The sequence below is a fragment of the Alosa alosa genome, chromosome 20 (genome assembly GCF_017589495.1).
Source record: "Alosa alosa isolate M-15738 ecotype Scorff River chromosome 20, AALO_Geno_1.1, whole genome shotgun sequence".
NCBI classification, from domain to species: domain Eukaryota; kingdom Metazoa; phylum Chordata; class Actinopteri; order Clupeiformes; family Clupeidae; genus Alosa; species Alosa alosa.
In genome coordinates, this window is record NC_063208.1 from 15,908,879 (window position 1) to 15,932,048 (window position 23,170).

The 23,170-nt window shown below is 47.0% G+C and overlaps 1 protein-coding gene across 11 annotated transcripts in view; it reads right to left on the minus strand.

Annotated features, from left to right (window-relative positions):
- Positions 1–23,170, minus strand: part of trioa (trio Rho guanine nucleotide exchange factor a) — a 113,194-nt gene that overhangs the window by 64,478 nt on the left and 25,546 nt on the right. For 9 of the 11 annotated variants that reach the window (XM_048230318.1, XM_048230313.1, XM_048230319.1 and 6 more), the window contains exon 3: positions 1,874–1,948. In XM_048230318.1, the coding sequence (XP_048086275.1) occupies positions 1,874–1,948 (75 nt within the window). Of the gene's footprint in view, positions 1–1,873; positions 1,949–13,851; positions 13,992–23,170 lie in introns of those variants that run through there. The other 2 variants (XM_048230323.1, XM_048230311.1) reach the window with 1 other exon arrangement.

Genomic DNA, 23,170 nt, shown 5'->3' on the forward strand with positions numbered 1-23,170 from the left:
AGAGAGAGAAATGAAGAGAGTGAGTGGGAGGAGTGAAATGAGTGAGTGAAAGTGGAGTGATTGAGTTCAAGAGAGTGAAAAGAGACTTTCCTTAATGCAGAAGAGGTCAAACACAGACCATGATAAAAAGAACAAGGCAGGAGTAGAGTGGGAGAGACAGAGCAGAGCAGAGTGAGAGAAAGAACAGAACAACGCAGCAGAGAGCAGAAGGAAGTGAAGATGACAGAAAAGAGCCGAGTAAGAGCATGGCACAGCACTTATTCTTCTCTGCAATTCCCAGGACTTGGAGGAGGAGGGGAGGGGAGGAAGGAAGGAGAGAGAAGAGGAAGGAGAGGAGAGGAGAGCAACAGAGGCAGATAGAAAAAAATGAGAGAGAGAGAGAGAAAGACAATAATGAAGGAAGAGACTGAGATAGAGAGAAAAGAGAGAGTCAAATGGGGTAGGGAGAAAAAGAGATGGCTAGATAGCTAGATAAATAGATAGAGCGATAGAGAGAGAGAGATAGAGAGGAAGAGAAAGGGAGAGAAAGAGTGGGAGAGCAAAATGTAATGCAGAGAGAGAGCCGGTGAAGAGAAAGAGGAGAGAGAGAAGGAGAGGGAGAGAGAGAGGAGATAATGCTGGCCATTGTCTCTTGACAAGTGGGGACTGGGAGCTAAAAAGCTGGGGTGATTTTACAGCCCTGGCCAAATAACCCAGAGCCCGCTGGGAATAACAGATCAAATGGGCTTAATAACAGCACTCCCTGGAGGGGAGGGAGGGCTGTGTGTGTGTGTGTGTGTGTGTGTGTGTGTGTGTGTGTGTGTGTGTGTGTGTGTGTTTCATGTCCATGTAAGTCTCGGAAGTTACACCACATCTACGAGAGTCTAGGTGCACACGTGTGTGCATGTTTCTTTATGTTTCTGTGTGTGTGTGCGCGCACGCATCAGTAAACGTTAGTGTGTGTCTGTGTGTGTCTGTGTGTGTCTGTGTGTGTCTGTGTGTGTCTGTGTGTGTCTGTGTGTGTCTGTGTGTGTCTGGATTTCATGCCCATGTAGGTATAAGTACAGTATATATATACACTCTTTTGATCCCGTGAGGGAAATTTGGTCTCTGCATTTATCCCAATCTGTGAATTAGTGAAACACACTCAGCACACAGTGAGGTGAAGCGCACACACTAATCCCGACGCAGTGAGCTGCCTGCTACAGCGGCGCTCGGGGAGCAGCGAGGTGCCTTGCTCAAGGGCACTTCAGCCGTTCCTACTGGTCGGGATTCAAACCGGCAACCCTCCAGTTACAAGTCCGAAGTGCTAACCAGTAGGCCACGGCTGCCCCAAGGTCTCTGTGAGGTTACACGACATAAGAGTCTAGGTGTGTGTACATGTGTGTGCATGTACTTATGTTTCTGTGTGTGTGCGTGAATCAGTAAACGTGTGTGTGTGTGTGTGTGTGTGTGTGTGTGTGTGTGTGTGAGTTAACGGGTAGACCAACAGTAGCCTCAGAGCCAGTCAGTGTGTGAGCAGGGATGGAGGGTGTGTGTGTGTGTGTGTGTGTGTGTGTGTGTGTGTGTGTGTGTGTGTGTGTGTGTGTGTGTGTGCCTTGGGTCTGCTGTGGCAGCTGGGCCTTGCCTGTGACCAGGGCCAGGAAGCCCATGTAAGGGGAGCCCTCAAACAGCATGGGAGTGTGATCGCGTTCAATTCTGGCTGCATGCCTAGTGCATGTCTGTATGTGTGCAAGGTTTGCTGCTTTAAAGTGTCTGTGTTTCTACGCAAAGGCCATACAGTGAGAGAGTCAGCGCGTAACTACCACTATTTGTGTGGTTGTGTGTTTATTCATGCATGTATGCATGTAAGGATGAGTGTGTGTGTGTGTGTGTGTGTGTTGCGTTGCATTACCTGACAGGTAGGCCACTTTCTCTTTCAGGATTGGCAGCACCTCCATAGCCTTCATCTCTTCGTTCCTTCTGAAACCTGCAAGGTGCAAACACAGAGGAACATTACACACATGTACACACACACACCATCTACAGCAGCACAACAGCGTAAGCACACAAGGTCGCCGTAGCAACGCCCCGCAGAGGGACGCTGGGTAAGCCGTGGCAACAGAGTGCCTCCACGGTTCACATCCCATCAGCGGCGGATCAATACTGAAGCCGACCGAGCAACGAGCATCTCCATGGCAATTACAATGAAGGGATGAGAGGAGAAGGCTGAAGAGAGAGAGAGAGAGTGAAAGAAAGAAAGACTGACAGACAGATAGAGAGGAAGGGAGGGGGGTGTTGCACTGCTCTTTCTGTCTCCCTTTGATTTGGTATCGCTGCCATCACTGGTCGTACTCTGGCCCAGATGTGGCTGGCATCTGGCTGAGATGAAGGCCAATCAGCTCCTGTCAGTTATCTCCCCCTCTCTCTTTCTCTCTCTGCTGTACAGGAACAAAGCAGGGCGTTTTCTAGATGCGCTGCGTCTGATATACTACTCTCCCGAGAACATCAATATGAGAGAGGCCACCATTTTAAAGGCCACTTCATTGTCAAGATGAAGCCTTACAAAACAGTGACAAAAAAGGGACAGTGAGAGGGGGAGGGAGAGTGTGTGTGTGTCAGAGAGTCAGAGAGAGAGAGAGATGATGTCATCTGTCATCTTCCCAAAGGTGTCCTCGCTCTGTGGTGTCACAGCGCCTCACACTGCTGCATATCTCTCTCTCTCTCACCATCTTTCCTCTCTTTTTTCAAATGTTCCTCCCTTTCTTCTTCTCAGTAGCTATCCTCCCTAACCACACACACACACACACACACACACACACACACACACACACACACACACACACACACACACACACATTTCACTCCAACACCACAAGAATGTCCTCATTATACAACTCAAACAAGTGTAACCTTTTTGCTTCTAACCGGCGACCACGGTGAACTTCTAATGCCCGTAATGCTGCCGTTTGCAAACACACCCACGCACACCTCCACTCTCACCCACTTCCTTGATCTCTCTCTCTCTCTCTCTCTCTCCTCTGGCTCTGTTCCTTCCCTCTCTCTTCGTGCCTTCTGCTGCCCCCATGAGGCCTGAGGCGGTCCTTGCTCGATTGCTCTGACGGGAAGCCCCAGCGTCGGAGCGTCGGAGCCAGACCTCCGTGGCCGGGACAGTGCTGGGTTCCCATGGGTGCTGTGGCCGTCCTCCTCCTCCTCCTCCTCCTCCTCCGCCGGCAGCCGGAGCGCTGCCATCACAACAAAACCACGGCGCGTACAAACGCCGCCTAAGTCCAATCATAACAACGGGCCGGACCACTTCCCACCGCCGCGCTGACCCGCCCTAACCCCCCCCCCGGCCAAGGCCTCCAGTAATCAACCAGAACTGGACACAACACACACAAGAGAGGCAGAGGGGGGGGGGGGATAGAAAGGGACAGGGAAAAAGAGAGATAGAGAGAGAATGAAAGAAAGAAACAGAGAGAAAGAGAGAGAGAGAGATAGATAGAGAGAGAGAAGAGTGAAGTGGGAGAAGAAAAAAAAGCTAGAGGACAAGCAAGGTGAAAAAAGAGTGAGGTAGAGAGACAGAGTCTGTGTGTTTGTGTGTGTGTGTGTGTGTGCAAAGACAAACATACACACACATTCTCATTTTAATGCAGTGCTTGTTCTCCAGGCTAGCTGGCTTGCTCTGTGGAACCGGCTGAAGAACATTGAGAACAGCCATGGTGCTAATCAACGAGTTCTGTCCCCTGGCATCCCGGAACTGGGAACCGTGGAGTGTGAAATTCAGGAGACAATGTTCCCGTCAACGGCAATTTAAAAATACTGAGATGGTGAAGAGAAATAACCAAGTCCCTGGGAGAGATGGATGAACTGAGAGAGAGAGAGAGATTTGAAAACAGAGTGCGAGGAAAGAGAAAAAAAAATGTTTTGCAACTCTACTTGCTCTTTCCAGGGAAGCACATCAACCAGCCTAACAGTAGGGGGCAGACACACAAGAGCAGTGATTGTGTTTACGGAGTGTGTGTGTGTGTGTGTGTGTGTGTGTGTGTGTGTGTGTGTGTGTGTGTGTGTGTGTGTGTGTGTGTGTGTGTGTGTGTACTCTGCACGGACTGGCATTTCGACTGTGTGTGTGTGTGTGTTTGCTGGGTCTGTGGGTTCATGTGATCTGGTGTAATAGTTTTCATATGAGACTGCATCCTGTGTTGGCCACAGAGTGTCATGTATTGTCAATCTTAACACAATGCAGCCAGTAGATTTCTTTTTTCCAGAGAGACTTCCTCACTGACTCAAAACATGGACAGCCATACACCATCTACTTCAAACATCCTATAGGACAACACACACACACGCACACTGCATGAATCACACAGCAAAACACATGGCCTATGAGTCAGTAAGTCAATCAGTCCCAGAGCACATACAACATACATGCGCGCGCACACACACACACACACACACACACAAACACACACAGAGCATGAATCACACATCACACACACAAGGCTTGCAGGCTATCGAGGCTGCTCAGCGGACTCCTAGGATAAATCCCGTCTCGCTTCGGGGGGGACGCCATGTTTGATCCAAAACAAACATGATTCTTCCGAATCCCTCACTGATTCACATCTGAGGTACGAGTCACACGCAGATCAGCCGACAGGACCAGGGATCCCTTCTCTATCCCCTTACTGCAGACATGTCTGTCTGTCTGCCAATAAATCCATCTTCATAGCGCATAGCCTCTCCCTAGTCATAGACCAACAGCTTTAATCCTAATCAGTTTATCTAGTCTAGTCGAGCTGCTTATGCATGTACACACATGGTGGTCGGGCACCCTGGCTGCTCGTCAAAAAGGGCAATTTATTTTGATGCTGGCATGTAGGCTGGCTGTGCAGCAACAAGTAATAGGGCCGTCCGGCCCGAACGTCCATTTTTGCTGGAGTGTTTAGAGGGAATGAAGAGAGGGAGTCAAAACAGGAGAACAGGGTGGTAATGACCATAGAGAAGTAGACCGAGGGGGACGGAAGAGGGAGGAGAGTGTGAGGTTTGGGGGTGGGGGAGTAGAAGGAAGGAGAGATTTCAGTGTTTGTATATTCATATGTGTGTGTGTGTGTGTGTGTGAGAGTGTGTGAGTGTGTGTGTGCGCGCGTGGCACAGCGTACAGCAAGGCCACCCAGCTGTGTGAGTGTCCGTCACTGCCGGAGACAGCTGAGAGAGAGTGCCGACAGGCCGGCAGCAGCTGCCTACAGATACACACAAACACACACACACACACACACACACAGTGTTATAACCATATGGTCAAACAAGAGGCACGCCCACGCCTGACCAGCAGCAGAGTATGCCGCTGATCCACACACTCTTAGGAGTGGCCTGTTGAAAATCCTCAGCATTCATACAGCACATTCACATTCCACTCAACCCCCACCAGGCAATCTCCCCCTCGCTCCACATGAAGCTGTCCAGCAGTAAATTTCCTGTGTGTGCTTGTGTGTGTGTGTCTGTCAAGGACAGCAACAGCAGCTCTGTGCTGTTCAAAGGATTTTTCCCCTGTTGCCCATCATCACATTCTCTGATCTATGCAATCACACACACACACACACACACACACACACACAGACACAGACCAGTGTACCAAAACTAACACAGATTCTTACACACACATATACACTCCTTCTCTCCACACAAGTGCATTTTCAAGTAAACATGTCACAAAGCTGTGACAGAATCTCTGAGCACAACCACCCATGTAGTCCACATCACCCCCAGGGCTCTACACTAACATTTTTTTACAGGAGCACTTGTGCGCCCAAGTTAAAAAATGTAGGATCACAGACAAAAATTTCGGCGCACAGTCAGTTCTGTACTTAACTTACACATAATCTAACATTATACTGCAGCTAACAGTTAAACAAGCCAGTGCACCAATTGCGAATATTAAGAATGACTGACAACATTTAGGCTACAGGAAACCGGATTTTTAAGGAATCAGTGCCTACTTTATTTTCAGTCTGTTCTATTTTCCTACATTTTGTTAATGTAAAATAATATAACACATTGCCATATTTGCATTTAGCCTGTATATCAAGTATCCTGCCAAATGTAGGCTAATTTATTTATTTGTGAATCCATCTGTAGCTAATCCAAATATGCCCATGGTGACCCATCTGACTGCATACTGCCTAATACTACTACTAAAACAGTCCATTTTCTCTTCCACAAAACCCAACATAGGCTAATCAAGGATATATGTTTTATACTTTTAGTTTTTATTTGAAATATCTGCATTGATGGGGGCAGTAGGCAGACGTTAGGCCTACTTTCGTTTTGCACTTCAGCTTGTATTCGGTGTAAACAAACAAGCATGCGTGGAAGCCTGGAGTTGTCAGTAGCGTTCTACCTTTGAATAAAATGGGAGTTACGGGAGGGAATTACGGGAGGCTACTTTTGTGCCGGTTCGCTACAGCTATATTTTGCATATTGCAGCCAATAATGTACGTCAACTGGGCTAAAAGGCATGTTAGGTTACCTTTTCTTCTCTCACTGCATTCTCAGAATCTCATCCTGTTCCTCCTATATCCAATGAATTCGGTGGATAGAAGAACTAATTTATTCAATCTTTTCATCTTGGCTGGCTAGTCTAACTTTCCGCTTTGTCTGCACGCTCTTGGATTTGATAGAAGCGACTACTAGCGAGTCTGCTAACGTTGACGGGAGGTGTAGTTTTTATGCTGCATTCGCAACGTGATTCTATGGTTTGCACCAGTAATGTTTCTCGATGTTGCGGTGTATTTTGTAGACAAACATTGACATGGTTAGAAGTCATCCGCACCAGTGCGCCTTAATGTTTTTTTTGCACTCGCACGGCATCATTTTTACTCGCATGTGCGAGTGAAATGGCCGCACTGTAGAGCCCTGACGCCCACCAACCAACACACAGACACAGTCTGTCTTTAAGAGGGAGGGTGAAGGTTCAAGAAGATCAGTGACCCATTGAGAACATGCACGCACACACTCCTAAGCTAATCACTCACCCCCTACCCCACACACTGCAACACACCAACAAGAGTGCTAACAAGGATGGACAGAGGAGAACACGAGAAGACAGGAAATACCCCCCCTCACTCTGAAATCCTCCTCACCCTCCCAGTGACCCTAGGAGGTCCAAAGAGCAGCTGGCCATCTGGGTCAACGCGTGGACAGGCTTAACCTTCCTCTCACACACACAGACACACACACAGACACAGACACACACACTTTTCCCTTCAGCTGGTGTATTAAGATGTCAAACAGAAGTGAAATACCTGGAGTGACTTTCACATGATGCAAAACACTAACGCTAGCTTCATGCCAGTCATAAGTTCTAGTGACCGTGTACAAGACGGAAAAAGGGAGACAGAAGAAGAAGAAAGATGGAGGACTAGGTGGAGGAGACGGAGCGCATAAAAAGTGGATTAAGAGCTAAATGCAGATCAAGAGCACTTAAAGCCGAGGTGGCGCAAAAAAAGGAGGGGAGGGAAGGAGTGCTGGTGTTGCAGAAAAGTGATTTTGAGCTGCTTTTTGTAGCCACACGATCCTGAGGATGAGTGGAGGAAACAAATGTCGCACAACCAGCTGCATCAGCCCACTGTAACAGCAACAGAATTAGACAGTGAATGAATCTCACTCCTTGATGCCTTGAGTGTTGCAGAAAAGTGATTTTTGAGCTGCTTTTTGTAGCCACACGATCCTGAGGATGAGTGGAGGAAACAAACAACCAGCTGCATCAGCCCACTGTAACAGCAACAGAATTAGACAGTGAATGAATCTCACTCCTTGATGCCTTGAGTGTTGCAGAAAAGTGATTTTGAGCTGCTTTTTGTAGCCATGCCAGTGTTTCCCAGAGAATTGAATTTCCATTTGTGGTGGTTGCTGGTTTGCAGAATTAACCTGAATGCAAAAGTGTTTTTAACTAATTAGCACTAATTACCTGGTTATGATGCTAACCAGATTTAAGCACAATTTAGTACAACCTGGAAAATCATTGTGTGGTGGTCAACGTTGATATTGTGGTGGGCCGCCACAAATAAGTCAATGTATGGGAAACACTGCACACGATCCTGAGGTTGAGTGGAGGACACAAATGTCGCACAACCAGCAGCATCAGTCCACTGTAACAGCAACGGAACCTGAATGAATCTCACTCCTTGATGCCTTGAGACCTAAGCCTCCTTGTTAGTATGCCCGCCATCCATATCTGAGGTTGTCTGGGTCCATCTCGTGCAACACTGTGCTGTTACAGAGCACACGTCTGTATCACTGGGATGTGAGATAAGTCCAGTTGAGAATCCTGCCAACTATGCCCCACGTCATTCTACCACAGGACTTTATGGTGAACAGATAAGGGCAGTTTTGTTTGGCTCGCTCGCGCAGACTCACCCAGAATGCAACTGCTGTTTGTCTGCATAAGAGACATGCCGTACTTTTGCTATGACATCCATTAGCGCTCTTTCCCAGCCGGCACTGAAAAGGGTCTCTGATCGCAGTGCAGGCTTATTACTGCTTATTTACAGCCAGAAAATGGGCCTTCATTTCAGAGAGGTTGAAAGGATTGGGGCTTACGTCAATGTGAGCTCTGTACGCGCGTGTGCATGCTGCTCTTGTGTGTGTGTATCAAAATGAGTGAGTGAGCAACAGAGAGGGGTGTTAGAGAGAAGGAGAGAAATGGAATGAGAGAGAGAGAGAGAGAGAGAGAGAGAGAGAGAGAGAGAGAGAGAGAGAGAGAGAGAGAGAGAGAGAGAGAAAGAAAGGGGGGGGGCATTGATGGCAACAGATCTGATGTCACAAAAGTCTCTTTCAAAATCGGCGACAATCTCAGATTCAAATCAATCCGTAATCGACAACAAAGTGCCCATGTCACAGCAAAGTTCTGAGCTTTCATTCTCACAGAACAACACTTTATGGAATTGTGAGCGTAAAACTCCATGAAATGTGAGACAGTCAGCACTGCCAACAAAGATTTCTAGCACAATGACTTAAATAGAGGAATAATTCATGCCACATCCATAGGTAGTCATGCCAGTAAACCTCGAGACAATCACACCAGATTAGGCTATATTAAATGGCTTCACATTATTATTATTATTATTATTATTATTATTATTATATTATATTATATTATATTATCATTTCACATTATGCAATCCTGAAAAAACAGTGGGCCATCAATGGAGCAAGGCCTTACTTTGATTGCCTGATATAAATTCAATAATTTGACATTCATTCATCAAAAGCGCTGAATGGGGAGGGAAATGTCCCTCATCGCCCTTTTCCTTCTCGAAAACTGGAATCTTGTGACTTGCATTCCCACTTGAGCCATAGCAGGAGATTGTTGTTAATGTCACAAAGTCGCCAGATAAATTATGGGTCTGACTTTACAGATTCAACGATAGTTATAGACATAAAGCACTACTTATTATCTATTTATTGGCTCTCGTCACCTCATGACACCAATATCGGTTAATTAGCGTCAAATAAATGCCTTTAAACGCGAGTGGGTACTGGGCCAAAGAGCCAAAAAGAGGAGCGCGCGCGAACACACACACACACAACCCCAAATCAGTGTCTCACAAACCCACAAATCCTTCCTACATGAACCTGTAAGCTGTGTGCGTGGACAAGGTTTACTTCCTGCCACAGGGCTGGAGTGCTCCTGGCGGCTTCATGTGTGTGTTATTTCACTATTACTCCCCGGCCACCTCGATCCGGCTCCAGGCGCTAAATTTAGCGCCGGGCCCCATGGAGCCGCACCACACTCCTCCACTGATCTCTCCATTCCGGGAATGTGAATGAGTGAAAGGAAAAAGAAAAGGGTGGGGTGGTGGTGGGTGTGTGTGTGTGTGTGTGTGTGTGTGTGTGTGTGTGTGTGTGTGTGTGTGTGTGTGTGTGTGTGTGTGTGTGTGTGTGTGTGTATAGACAGGTCACACCCTCACCCCCTCTGTGGTGAGGCCTTTCTATTTTTGCCCCCCTCTCTTTCTTTCTTTCTTTCCTTCTCTAGTCCTCTGATCTTGTCCCTCTCTCCCTTTCTACAGTCTTTCCATTACTCTGTTTGTATATCGCACGGTTGCCTGGGGTGCATTACATGCAGTCTTGCTCAATTATTCTTGCTCTGCATCTCTCTAATTCACTAACTCCTTCAGTATCTTTTCTGCCTGCATGACTCTTTACTTTACTTCTCTCCTTCTTTCTCTTTACCTCACACTTCCTTCCTTCCTCTCCTTTTTGGTCTCTCTTGTCCTATTAGTTTGTGCAGTTTTAATCCTCTGCCGGACCACTCTGCATTCCAGGATTAGTACAGAGGAAACGGGCTAATTGTGTTTTAAATTGAAGCTCCAACATGACACACACATACTCCATCTCAACCCTCACACTTCTTTCCCCTGGGCCCAGGTACACACACACACACACACACACACACACACACACAACTAAATTCCTCAGAAGTATCTTTCGTGCGAAGTGGCATGCTGCAGGATCTGCTAAGACAGGCATATTCCCACAATCCTCTCTGCCTGAGAGCCCAGGCAGATTACACAATGGCCTCCTGTCAACACAACCTGCTGACTGCTGCCATGACACCTGTGCTTGCTGTGGCCAGTCATTTGAAAAAGGGATTGGGGGACAGAGAGAGAAAGTCATGCTAATAAAGCAACATTAAATGAGAGAAATAAACACAAAACATTATGATGTCATCAATATATTTTGATAACAGCCATATGAGAGAGAGGTAAAGATGAAGAGAGAGAGAGAGAGAGAGAGAGGAAAATGGTGCAAACACTACAATGTCATCAATATATATATATATATATATATTTTTTTTTTCTTTTGTTAACAATTTACAATTTAATTTAACAATTAAAATGCACTTTAGATCAATTTACGGATGATTGGGAGTACACACGTTGAGTTGACATCAAAATCATGTCATTCCGTAGGAGTCGATTGCCAAGTATGGGAGTAACACACTCTGGAAATTCACAATTTCGTTAGCCGTTTTAAAAAAAAAAAAAAAAAAAAAAACATAATTTCAAAAGAAATACTGGACTGAGTTGTAAAGTTGTATGGACTGGACTATGTTTTTTTTTTTTTTTTTTAAACGGCATTTAAATTGTGAATTTCGCAATCGACTCCTACGGACTCCTTCCCCTAAAGATGGCAGCAAAGATGACAACATTTTCGAAAGGTACTGGCTTGATGAAATTCATTCTGGACTCTCTATCCGACCACATAAAGACCTCGGGATACTTGGGGTTTGGCTTTAGGGACCCTCTACTCACTACCACGTAAGTGTAATGTTGTTTGGAACTGTAGAAGAGGTATAAAAAGTGTTTTGTAGCGTGCGAAATAATATGCCCTTCTCACTTCCACGCTAACGAAGTTTTGACTAAAACGGTAAAATCGAACTTTCTCAAAACACATCCGAATGACATGATTTTGATGTCAACTCAACATATGTACTCCCAATCATCCGTAAATTGATCTAAAGTGCATTTTACTCCGGATAATTCCTTTAACTCCTGTTCATTCCTGCACATCTTAATCTCCCTGGCAGTGTGTGATAATGAATCCCTCAGCAAACTGGAGTTGCTGCTCTGCTATCAGGAGTCAGTGCACAGCAGCGGCACAACACCCTCTTAGCCCGCAGACAAGCCTTCCTGGAGCCGAGCCAAGTATAGCATGATATCACCACAGATGTGTGTGTGTGTGTGTGTGTGTGTGTGTGTGTGTGTGTGTGTGTGTGTGTGTGTGTGTGTGTGTGTGTGTGTGTACACAACTACACACAAACACCCACCCACCCACCCAAAAACACCCACACACACACACACACAAACACCCACCCCCACCCACACACTGTCCACACACATAACAATGTGCTGTGACTTGTTCAATAGAATGGAAAACACACTAGAATGACTGTGCAGCACATCTGCAGCCATGAACGTGCTACACACACACAGCAAAGATCAGCAAAAGTAGGCTATATCAATGAACCATGTGTGGTTCAATACAATGGAAAATCCACTCAAATGACTTCCCCACACACACGCACATCAATGTACTGTGACCATTCCATGGGATAGGAAACTGCCTCACACACACACACAGACACACACACACATACTATGACCTCATCTATATCATGCAGCACCGCTCAATAACGTGGACACACATGTACAGTGATACACATAATTGGTTCTGAACACATCCATATTCTGACCTGCTGTATGACACGACACGGGCATCGCACACACACACACACACACACACACACACAGCTACTGTGGCTACAGTAGCTTGACATTTCATCCCCCACTGCTTCTGCTGGTCTCTGTGGACCATCAGTCTGGGGACCAGCAGCAGCACAGAAGGATGATCTCATATGATCCATCAGAGGGCAGCCAGAGACAGAGACAGAGAGAGACAGAGAGAGACAGAGAGAGACAGAGAGAGAGAGAGAGAGAGAGAGAGAGAGATTGTAAGAGAATGGGAGAGTGAGATAAGACAAGTGATTGAGCATTGATGAGCATACATGAAGATGTACAGAATGTAGAGCTGAGAGAGAGAGAGAGAGAGAGAGAGAGAGGGGGGCAGGGTGGGTGAGGTCAAGACAGAACGACAATCAGCGAGCTAGAAATTATGTGTGATGCTATGAGTCATCCTATGTATGTAAACATGAGGGTGGCGGCTATGCAAGGCTAATGAGAAGCCCTGAAGCACGTCTGGAGACTGGGATGGACAAGCTGGAGAGAAGGAAGGGGGGAATAAAAACAGAAGGAGAGAAGGAAGGGGGGAATAAAAGCAGGAGAGAAGGAAGGGGGGAAAATAGAAGAAGGACAGTGTGAAGGGGGGTAAGGGCAGAAAGATAAACTGCAGCGCTGCAGATGATGATCTCATGGTGGGGCAAGCGAGTGAGGACCTTCACTCCACCTCCCCCCACAGTCAAACCTTCCACTCCTCTTCCTCTTCCTCATACACTACCTCCTCCTCCTCCCCCCTCCACAGCTCATCCTCCACCTGACAAATAGCCTTCATATCCTCCACATCTTCCCACTCCCAGCCGTCCCAAACCAACCGTAAAGGTGCCCATTTACGACCGTTACCGTGGCAACGGAGAGCCTGAGGGGTGGGGGTTAGGGGGGGGGGGGGTTTCCCTGCATAAAAATGAGGGGATGAATGATAGAATGGGATAAAGGGGAAGAAATGACATCACGTCATAAAAGCGGGGAGATATTTCCGGAAGAAGGCAAAAGGCCCATAGTGGGCCGTTTGCTCGAGATCCAACACAACAGGAGATCAAAAGCACAAGATGAATAGGTCAGAGTTGCTGTACGTAGCATCTCTGTACAATACTGATATGGGAGCAATAACATGAATCTCATGGAGCCCACTGGGTTCAATGCATAGTGCTCATCTTGCATACAGATACCATTCATTTTTTTACCCAAGGTTCAAAATATATGACCCAAAGGAAAACCGTTCCATAGCAGTTAATTTTGTGCCATGAAATATGCAATCTTTTTCAGATGAAGGTCCTTTAGGTGATCTAAAAAATCAAATCCTTGTTCTCATAAACACACGTCATCAGCTGGGGAAACATTCCTGAGGAAGAGACTACCAGCTAGGGATTTCAGCTACCTGCGAGCATGCGTCCCTGTTATTTATATATATAAAAATATAGACGCATTTGTGCACTCGCATACACATTCAGACACGTACGCACGCCATTAAGCCCGTCCCACTGCAACAGCACACACAAGCAAGTGAGCTTATAGCCAAACAAGCATGGCTTTGAGAAGCAGAAGGCGGACTAGCACGCTTCCTGAAGGGGGCACCTGTGCCCCCTGGGCATATATTTACCTGACAGCTGAATCAGCGAGGTGCCGGTCTGCGCGTACTGCCACCTGTGGGAGTCCACTGGCGACGTCACGGCACACACGCCCAGCCCACTTCGGGGGTCGGGGACACAGTGGAGATACATCCTTAAAAAGTGCCCTCAGATTCACTATACGATCCACGGAACACAAAGACAGCAAAGGCATAAGCTATTGAAGGCAAAGACTTCAGTCTTCTTTCTCCACACTGAAGGATCTCTGAAGGGAAGACCACCGACTTCTTGCAGGATTAGGTTCCCAAGATATGAAGAATGACCTAGTGAACAGTTAACGTTAAACTCTCCCTTGAAAGATAATCCATAGCCATGTTTTAGAGAGAAAGAGAGAGAGAGAATAACCACAGTGTCTCCAGTCTATCTTTCTTCCCGGTCCTTCAAAAACCCTGGTCCTTCCAAATTTGATGGTGAAGCTTGGCTCGCCTTTAGCAGCCTCTCCCCTTAGAACAAGAACAGGGCGAGGCGAGGCAAGCAGGCAGGCAATAAGCTCTGGCCAACAGTTGTCTTGCCGCCTGGATTTAGTGAGAAGGGGTGTATGTGTATGTGTATGTGTGTGCGTGTGCGTGTGCGTGTGTAGACAGGGTTAGAGAATTGGCTTTGTTTGTGATTGCACCTAATCCTTGGTCCTAATTCTGCGGACCAAGAGCCATGTGTGCCTGTGCTGCCCTGACCACTAAAGAGGGCCGAGGTAAGCCCAGTTCATTCACTGGGTGCAACAGGCAATTTTCGGAGCACTAAAGGAAAGCTAGAAAGTGGTGGTGGTAGTCAACCTGAACTTAAACCATCAACTTTCATAATAAGGTCATGAGTCGTGACCAGTACCTCACTTATGACAGTGGGTGGGGTCCCATATTCAACCATGTTGAGTGAGTTTGAAAGGTCCATATTTGCCCATATTGGGTGTTTCAAAACGCCATATTCACTCATGTTGGGTGAGTTTGAAAGCTCCATCTGGGTGATTTTGAAAGGTAGGAGGAGTGTGTGTCTGTGGGGGAGAGATGGGGGCTGTGTGTGACAGATTCTGAATTTCTGCTCGTGTGGCAAAACTGGAGGGCAAGCACAGAGCAGGATTAGCCTGAAGCAGCTTAGAAAGTGTGGTGATTAGCCCAGTAGCCCCTGCCTCAACAGACTCCCCCTCCTGAAGGACTGGTCACTTAAGGTCCATCAGCGAGGCACTGCTAGGCCTAATACGGAGATAAAGCTACTGAATGGCTCAATGATGGCACACTAGAAATAGTGTCATTGTGGGCATCCGAAAATCAGGTCACGTTAATATGTTAAAGGAAGAGAAAAAAGAGAGAAAAATACAGGCCTAGGCCAATGCTATACCCTAGCACCAAATTTCATTCAAAATGAGCGATGAGCTTCTGAGTATGACCGCTAACAACAAACTGTACAGATATGGTGGAGGTAGTGTTATGGGCTACGTATAAAGACAACACATGTGCAGGCGGTGGCATTCTCACATACCCTCAAGGGGTGTGTTTCCCAATAGCATGGCTGCAATACTGCAATATCAAATACCACCAAATACCAAATAGTAATACTAAAATGAAAGAGAACCATTTTGAACATGCCCTCTGATAGTTATGATGATCATTGTAAAACAATACTTTTGAAGAAATAATAAACAGCAAATAATTCCATCATTTGGTCTCTCGTCAACATCATCTGGACATTGAGAGCCATAAGGCCAAAAGTGTTTTGCTTTGAGCGGCAGCATCTTAGCAGCAGCTGTGTTCCCAACTTCCTGACCCCGTAGTCACGCGCCACTAGCCGAGCACCAGGATGAGTTTAGGAGCGGTGAGTCACTACACAACAAAAACAAGCATGTGGAAATCACAGAGCTCCACAAATGATGAGAGGCCCGCATGTCACCGCCCTCTGCACAGAGGACCAGCGACCGGTTATTTTCTTTCCGAGTGGTGCTCAAAAACACATAGCCAAATGTCCAGAATAATTCATGTAATTTCCACATACCCAGAATTTCACCGCAGCCAAAAAGGTATGAAAAAATATCTGAGCAGAGAAAAATAAAGTAGAAAAAAAAAATAAGGCTGAATCCATAAGAGGATGCTTGAGAGTGCAATAATATTTTATTGTAACCGCTATATAATTCAGTGTTTATGAAGACAATTGCTGTTATGGACCTGTAATACTGGTGAAAGTTCAATAAACTCAATAGACTCTCTCAACTCTAAACTTCTGCACCAGGCACAGTTATGTGACCGTGAGTGTGTAAAGGCATTATTACCTCTGGCTGGCGAGTGCTGCTCGTCACCTTGGGGCTGGAGCCATACTTGAAAGAGCCGAAGGAGGCCAGTCGGCCCCGCCATGCTCCCGCACGTCTTCGGTTTCTATGACAACCGCCAACGAGCAGCCAAAAGCGACATCAAGGAGCAAACCTCCCGGACCAGGTGGCATCAGAGTGAGGCGGCGCGAGCACCGGGGGGGACAAAAGCAACACAGTCTTCTCCGTTCATTCTGTCCCTCCCGGGGCAAGAGGGGGGTGCCAGTGGGGGCGGGGGCTTTCGGTTCTGGCTTGGTTTGCGGTTGGCAAAGTTTTAAAAGCCTGGGCGCTTCGTTAGCAGGAAGCTCTTGCGAAGGGATAACGGCGACGAGTCTGCCGTGTTCCAGAGAGGCAGAGAGAGAGAGAGAGAGAGAGAGAGAGAGAGAGAGAGAGAGAGAGAGAGAGAGAGAGAGAGAGAGAGAGAGAGAGAGAGAGAGAGAGAGAGAGAGAGAGAGAGAGAGTGGGGTGACAGCGTGAGAGTGCCAGAGACTGAGTGGCAGGAGAATGCCATAACGGGTGAAAAGGGAACAACAGGGGCTGCCTGGCGTTAGAGTGGTAGGACTGGAACGTGAGCATGACATTGGTGGGTGGGGAGGGCAGTTGGGGGGCGAGTGTTTGTGCTCATGATGCCCTCTCATGCCACACAAACAGCTTGGAGAGGGGGCGGGGGGTGAGGGGGTGGAGCTGACTGCTCTGCCACCCGCCCCCTCCCTCCACACACATGCCAGCCCACTCTGCTGGACCATGGCATTCACACAAGTGTGTGTGTGTGTGTGTGTGTGTGTGTGTGTGTGTGTGTGTGTGTGTGTGAGTGAGTGACTGAGAGAGATTTAATATAGCTGATGAGTGTGTGCAACATTTATATACCTTTGCACTGACACAAACAGTTGTAAATGTGTGTGTGTGTGTGTGTGTGTGTGTGTGTGTGTGTGTGTGTGTGTGAGAGAGAAGGAGAGTGTGTGAGAGAGAAAGACAGAAAGGAACACTGAAAGAGACAGAGAGAGAGTGCATGCCCCCTCTGATTGAACTCCATGCCATACCACATAATAAATCCCTTCCATTCGGCCGTGTTGAGTTTCAGGTCAGCTTCAGAACATGGACGGAGCCCTGGCCACAATCACAATAATATTATCTAAAACACTCCGCCAAGACGCAGCGAGAAAAATAAAAAGGAGACAAAGAAAGAGATTTAACGAGAGCGCGCGCGAGAGAGTGAGAGAGAGAGAGAGAGAGAGAGAGAGAGAGAGAGAGAGAGAGAGAGAGAGAGAGAGAGAGAGAGAGAGAGAGAGAGAGAGAGAGAGAGAGAGAGAAGAGCACTGAGCGTCCAATGCTGGGTGACTAGGCCAGACACAATGGCTTCCAGAGATTTAGTGTTTTCTGTGACTCAATTAGCTGCTGCTATTGGATGCCATAAATCCAAACGGCCCCTGCATCAGAGGAACAAATTAATAGCCTTTCTTCCCAATCATCGGAAAATAAGAGGCTTTGATCTAGGAGTGCAGTTCGACTGCAGTTAATGAGACTCATGTTCTGGATCTTGCCTTTGAAACACATCTGGCTGCAAAGTGTGTGTGTGTGTGTGTGTGTGTGTGTGTGTGTGTGTGTGTGTGAGAGAGAGCAAGAGAGAGAGAGAAATGCATCCATACTACACTTGCAATTTACCATCCCTCAGATCCACCACTTTAAAACGCAAGTGTGATGCTGACAGTGCTGCTGCTAGACCGTGTAACTAGATTGCAGTCTGCTATGTTGATGAGCCTGGTTGGTGTGCTGTTCTATGAATGCGAATTCAGGTATTGATGTGAGTGAGGAGTGTAGAGGTAGGTAGGTAGGTGTGTGTGTGTGTGTGTGTGTGTGTGTGTGTGGCGCGGCGCCTCATATATGTCTGCGGATGAGTCACACAGGGCTCTTTATTAGTGATCTCGGAAAGGGTCATGAGGAGAGGCATCAAAACACACTCTCCCTTCTCTAAAGAGCAGAGACCTCAGGTCAACAGCACAGCAGTGCTTCACTCACCATTATTACCACACCCATTACCAACGCAACGCAACACACACACAGGAGCTATGCTCCTCTCGCTTGTATAACAAAGAGGTTGAGATGGTTTGAGTGGTGTCTTTCTCTCACACACACACAGACACACACGGGTGGGCTAACACTACAGTCAGCAGGCAGGCGGAGGCTAAGGGTGAATTTTGATGCGTCACTTTGTTCCAAACAAGGCCTGACTGAAAAGTCACTCAGACTCTAGCAAACACAACCCGAGCAACCCAACAAGAGCCACAGGAGAGTGTCCAGTGAGACACAAGCTGATTACTCATGCGCGCGCGCACACACACACACACACACACACACACACACACACACACACACCAACTCCACTCAAGTTGTTCATTACGGATTAGCATGTGTGAGTGTGTGTGTGTGTGTGTGTGTGTGTGTGTGTGTGTGTGTGTGTGTGTGTGTGTGTGTGCTGAGCAATGCGAGCAGTTGTCAGAGAAGGGACAGATGGAAGGGGAGGAGTGGTTAGAGACGAGGACAGGAGTTCTCTTCATACCATCCCCACACACACACACACACACACACACACACACATATAACATAACATACACTGTTAGTGAGTAACAGATTGTTGAGGTGAAAAGACCAAATGTACAAATTAAGGGCATGAAAACCATTGACAAATGGCAGATTGACACCTAGGACACTCTTATACAAACACACACAGCACCATAATCTACAACAGCTGTCAGTGTATCATGATCATCTGCGTTCCCCTACCAGGTAACTGCAGGCACTGAATCACACTTTCATTTTTCATTATTCTTACCACATGAGAGTGTTTCCCTAGGCAGGCTTTGTGAATCACAACGTCAGGAATGCAAAAAGCCCCCACACACACACACACACACACACACACACACACACACACAAACCTTGAGTCAGAAACACTGTATAGCACCAAACAATCCTCAGATGTACATACTCACTCAAACACCTGCATCACATTAGAACACCCATAGCTTCGCAATAACTCATGGCCCGCATTGCCCCAATGTTGCCATGGAAACTGGACCCCATCCGCCGCATTCCCAGAATATTTCAGGAAAGGCCCAGCATACAAATTCCCCGACAGAAGCCCCCCACCTCATCTCTCTCTCTCCCTCTCTCCCACCCACACACCCCCCCTTTGGTAAACCTAAGTGCTTGGACACATCCACTTGAGAAGAAGGAAGACCACCCCAGGCAGCGTTTCGTCTGAATGGTTTTTTAAAAGACAACAACTCAGCTCTGATCTCTGACCGCCCTCGGGCCAGCAGCATGTGGACTGAGCAATCACAACCAGAGAACATGGAGGACAGCAGTGGCCCACCCTAATCCGTCCGATTTATAGCCACAACGCAAAAAGGGCTGATTTGAGAACAGCTCATGACCAAACCACTCAACACAGAGACATCACCAACGAGAATTCACGCTTTCACTGCCTGTACCAGGAACAGGGAGATTGATGAAGCAGGGGAGGAAAGATGGGAAGAGAGGAAGGTTATGGGGTGGAGGGGGGCGGAAATGAGAAATGCCACCAGAGGGAGTGTGGACAAGAGAGTAAAAAGAGAGGTGATTTAAGAGCATGGAGTGGTGGGGTCAAGACAAAGGGACACATAAAAAAGAAACAGAGGTACAAGATGAGAGGAAATGAGAGGGCACACAAGAGAGGAAAAAAGAAAGAGAGACAGACAGAGAGAGGGAGAGAAAGATGGAGGTGGAGAGAGAGAAAGAGAGAGAGTGAGATGTCTAGACTTACGTGGGTCAGGACAGGTTGCTGGCCATTAAAGACCTGTGACTGATGCTGCTGCCACGGCGACGCCCCGCAACACTGACAGTGATGGAGCACCCATCAACATAAACAGGCCATCACTGTCTCCCTCTCTCTCCTTCCATTTCTCTCTCTCTCTCTCTCTCTCTCTCCCAGGGAGAACCTGCCTTCACCTCTTTCCCATCACCGGGGCACTGGCCTCATCTTCATCCGCAACTCTGACTCTGACACCAGCAGCTCAGAAAGGGCACTATTCACATTATGGGTCTGCTCTTCCCATCGAGCAGAAGAGGAAGTGGTCCTCTGTGAGTTAAGACACATAAATTTTTTTTTTTTTTTTTTTTTTTCTGGTTATCTGGGAACCAGACAGGACCGTGTATTTTCATGTCACTATTTTCCATAGTTAAAGGGACTGACTGAAAAATAGAAGCAGGTGCGCTCAACGCCAGAAATAAACTTTAGGATTTTGGGATTCTGAATATCTTCCTTGATTTATCGGAAGCCTTTGGCCATCTTAACCGTCTTCAAGAAGGAATTTTGAAGATGGCATAAGGACGAAACGCATCTGTCTGTGGAATTAGCTTCCAAAAAGAGATTAAGCTTGAGGGTGTTTTATGTTTATCATTGCTGACTGATAAATAACCTAACTGCTTCATATGACTCAATGTTAGGTTTGGGCCTAAATAACTGCTAGGCCTACAGTTGCAGCCCAGTACTATTGTGTTAATATGGTTTGGAAAGGGTCAGACGCCTCGAGAGAGTGACAACAATTAATCATGCGTGTGTCTCTCAAGGGTGTGTGTTAAGGTTAGAGTCAGGCTTTCAGACTTCCAAAGATTTCCAAAAAGGGGTTCTCTGATTGGTCAATGGTCTGCAGACAGAGGTCTGTGGTTGGATGGAATTCCAGGCCCTTTCATGTCTAAAAAGAGAAACTGGAGGGACCTGAAAAAGGACTAAACTGCTAGCCGTAGGTCACGATTGGGCCAGAGTCTGGAGAAAGAGACGTGCCGATTGGTTGCTGCTCCGCAAGCAGCTAGTCTGTGGCACATCAAAGTCAACCACACCAAGAGATCCTTATGGGTACCTCTGCCATTAGAGGGAGTCTCATACACACACACACAAACAAACACAAAAATAAAACATACTATATTTACTAAAAAAAAAGCATACATGCACACGACAGACATATTAGCACAAATAGGCCTACACAAGCACGCACACACACGGATGGGTACACACAACACACTTATGAGGATACACAGCACACTTACGAGGATACACAACATACTTAGGAGGACACACAGCACACTTGAGGACACACACACACACAAAAGCCGCATGCCAAGAGAGACACACGGCTCATCTCACAGCGGCTCCCTGTGCAGCTGCTGTTTACGGTGCCCTGCGTCTCTGCTCCTCTGGGTTTCTGAGGCTTCATATTCTGTTGCTACGGCCGTAAAAGCGGTAAGGCTACCCCTCCATCTCATTTTCCACTGTGCCCTGGATCTGCCTGACATTCCCTCCTTCCCTCTCTTCCCTACTCTCTCCTCTGCCTCTCCTCTCCCTCGCTCCAGAGACCCAGGGCCCCTAATGACAGGGTAGAGAAAAGTGGCGCCCTACACTACTGACAAAATGCAGAGAGAGAAAGAAAGAAAGAAAAGAGAGAGAGAGAGAGAGAGAGAGAGAGAGACCAGGAGAAAAAGAAGAATGGGAACAAGTAAACAGGGGGTAAGGCCAGGAGGTAGAGGGAGATGAGGTGTAAATGACAGGATCTTGTGAGGTGGTGGGACAGAGAGACCCCCTGGCAAATTCTGATGACTGGTGAACACTCTGGTGTGTTAAATGGGTGCAGTGAGCACACAGGCACCAGCACCCCACAGTGAGGCCCTACACAATGAATGAATGAATGAATGAATGAATGAATGAATGAATGAATGAATGAATGAAAAAAAGATCTGTACATCATCAATGAAAGAGCCGTACACCAGCCCAACCACCCAGAGTCTGATATGGCATCTCAGACTGGCCTTATCAGCTGGTGCCACCAGATGTCTCTTTTCCAGAGTATTAGCCAAAGGTCTTTAGAGGTTAGGTAACCATCCAATCAATACCCCAGGCCCAAGAACCCAGAGCCCTGAATAAAGCCAACAGGCCAGATGGAGGGAGGTACTTTCCTGAAGACATCAAGAAATTTGATTGGTGCAGAACAACGATGGACATGTCTGGCATCCCATTAGAAGTTTTACTTAGATATGGGGCTCCTAAAGAAGTGGGGTTTGTAAATTTGATTTGAAGCATCTCCATTAGATTGTGGTTGGAGCATGTTTAGGTTCCAGCTTAATGGATATGCTGATGCCGGTAAGAAGCCACAGCAACTATGTGTGTGTGTCTTTTGAGCAACACGGTCATCACAATGGGTCAAGCTTGGCTGATAATGGCACAATCCTCACTTACTAAGCAATCAGATTGTTCAAGTTTCACTTACAGACAATATACACCAACTGGTAAGGAAAACACAACAGAGGAAGACAACATTTTTTCTGGAGCAGACTTCCAACCCACTTCCCCTAAAACACACATGCAGACACGTACGCACGCACGCACACTTAAGAGTTCCGACGCCAGTATGACGCTTGGGAACAGAAGCTGATCATCAGGATTGTGTTTTGCTTGAGATTACCGGAGAGTTCATTACTGAGGTCTGGCCTGCTGCTGGCCCCTGGCCTGAAGAGTAAACGAACAGAGTGAAAGAACATTGGAGATGAAGAAAGCGGTGTGTGTGTGTGCTTGTGTGTGTGTGTGTGTGTGTGTGTGTGTGTGTGTGTGTGTGTGTGTGTGTGTGTGTGTGAGTGTGAGTGTGAGAGAGAGTGAGTGTGAGAGAGAGTGTGAGAGAGAGAGTGTGAGAGAGTGAGTGCGAGAGAGAGAGAGTGTGAGAGAGTGAGTGTGAGAGAGACTATTAGTTTGTTGTTGTGTTGTGCGCATGTCTGTATTAGAGAGTAGATATGGGGAGGGGCAACACAAGGCTACCTATCTAAACTAGCATATCCCATCTTAAAACATTGAACATGCTTACTGGTCAGTTTTCTAATTGTGACTATGTTCTGTGATCAGACATGCTCTAGGGAGCAGTGACAACAGTTGTTTTATTTTTAGCATGTCATGTGTTAGCAACTCATCAACAAAC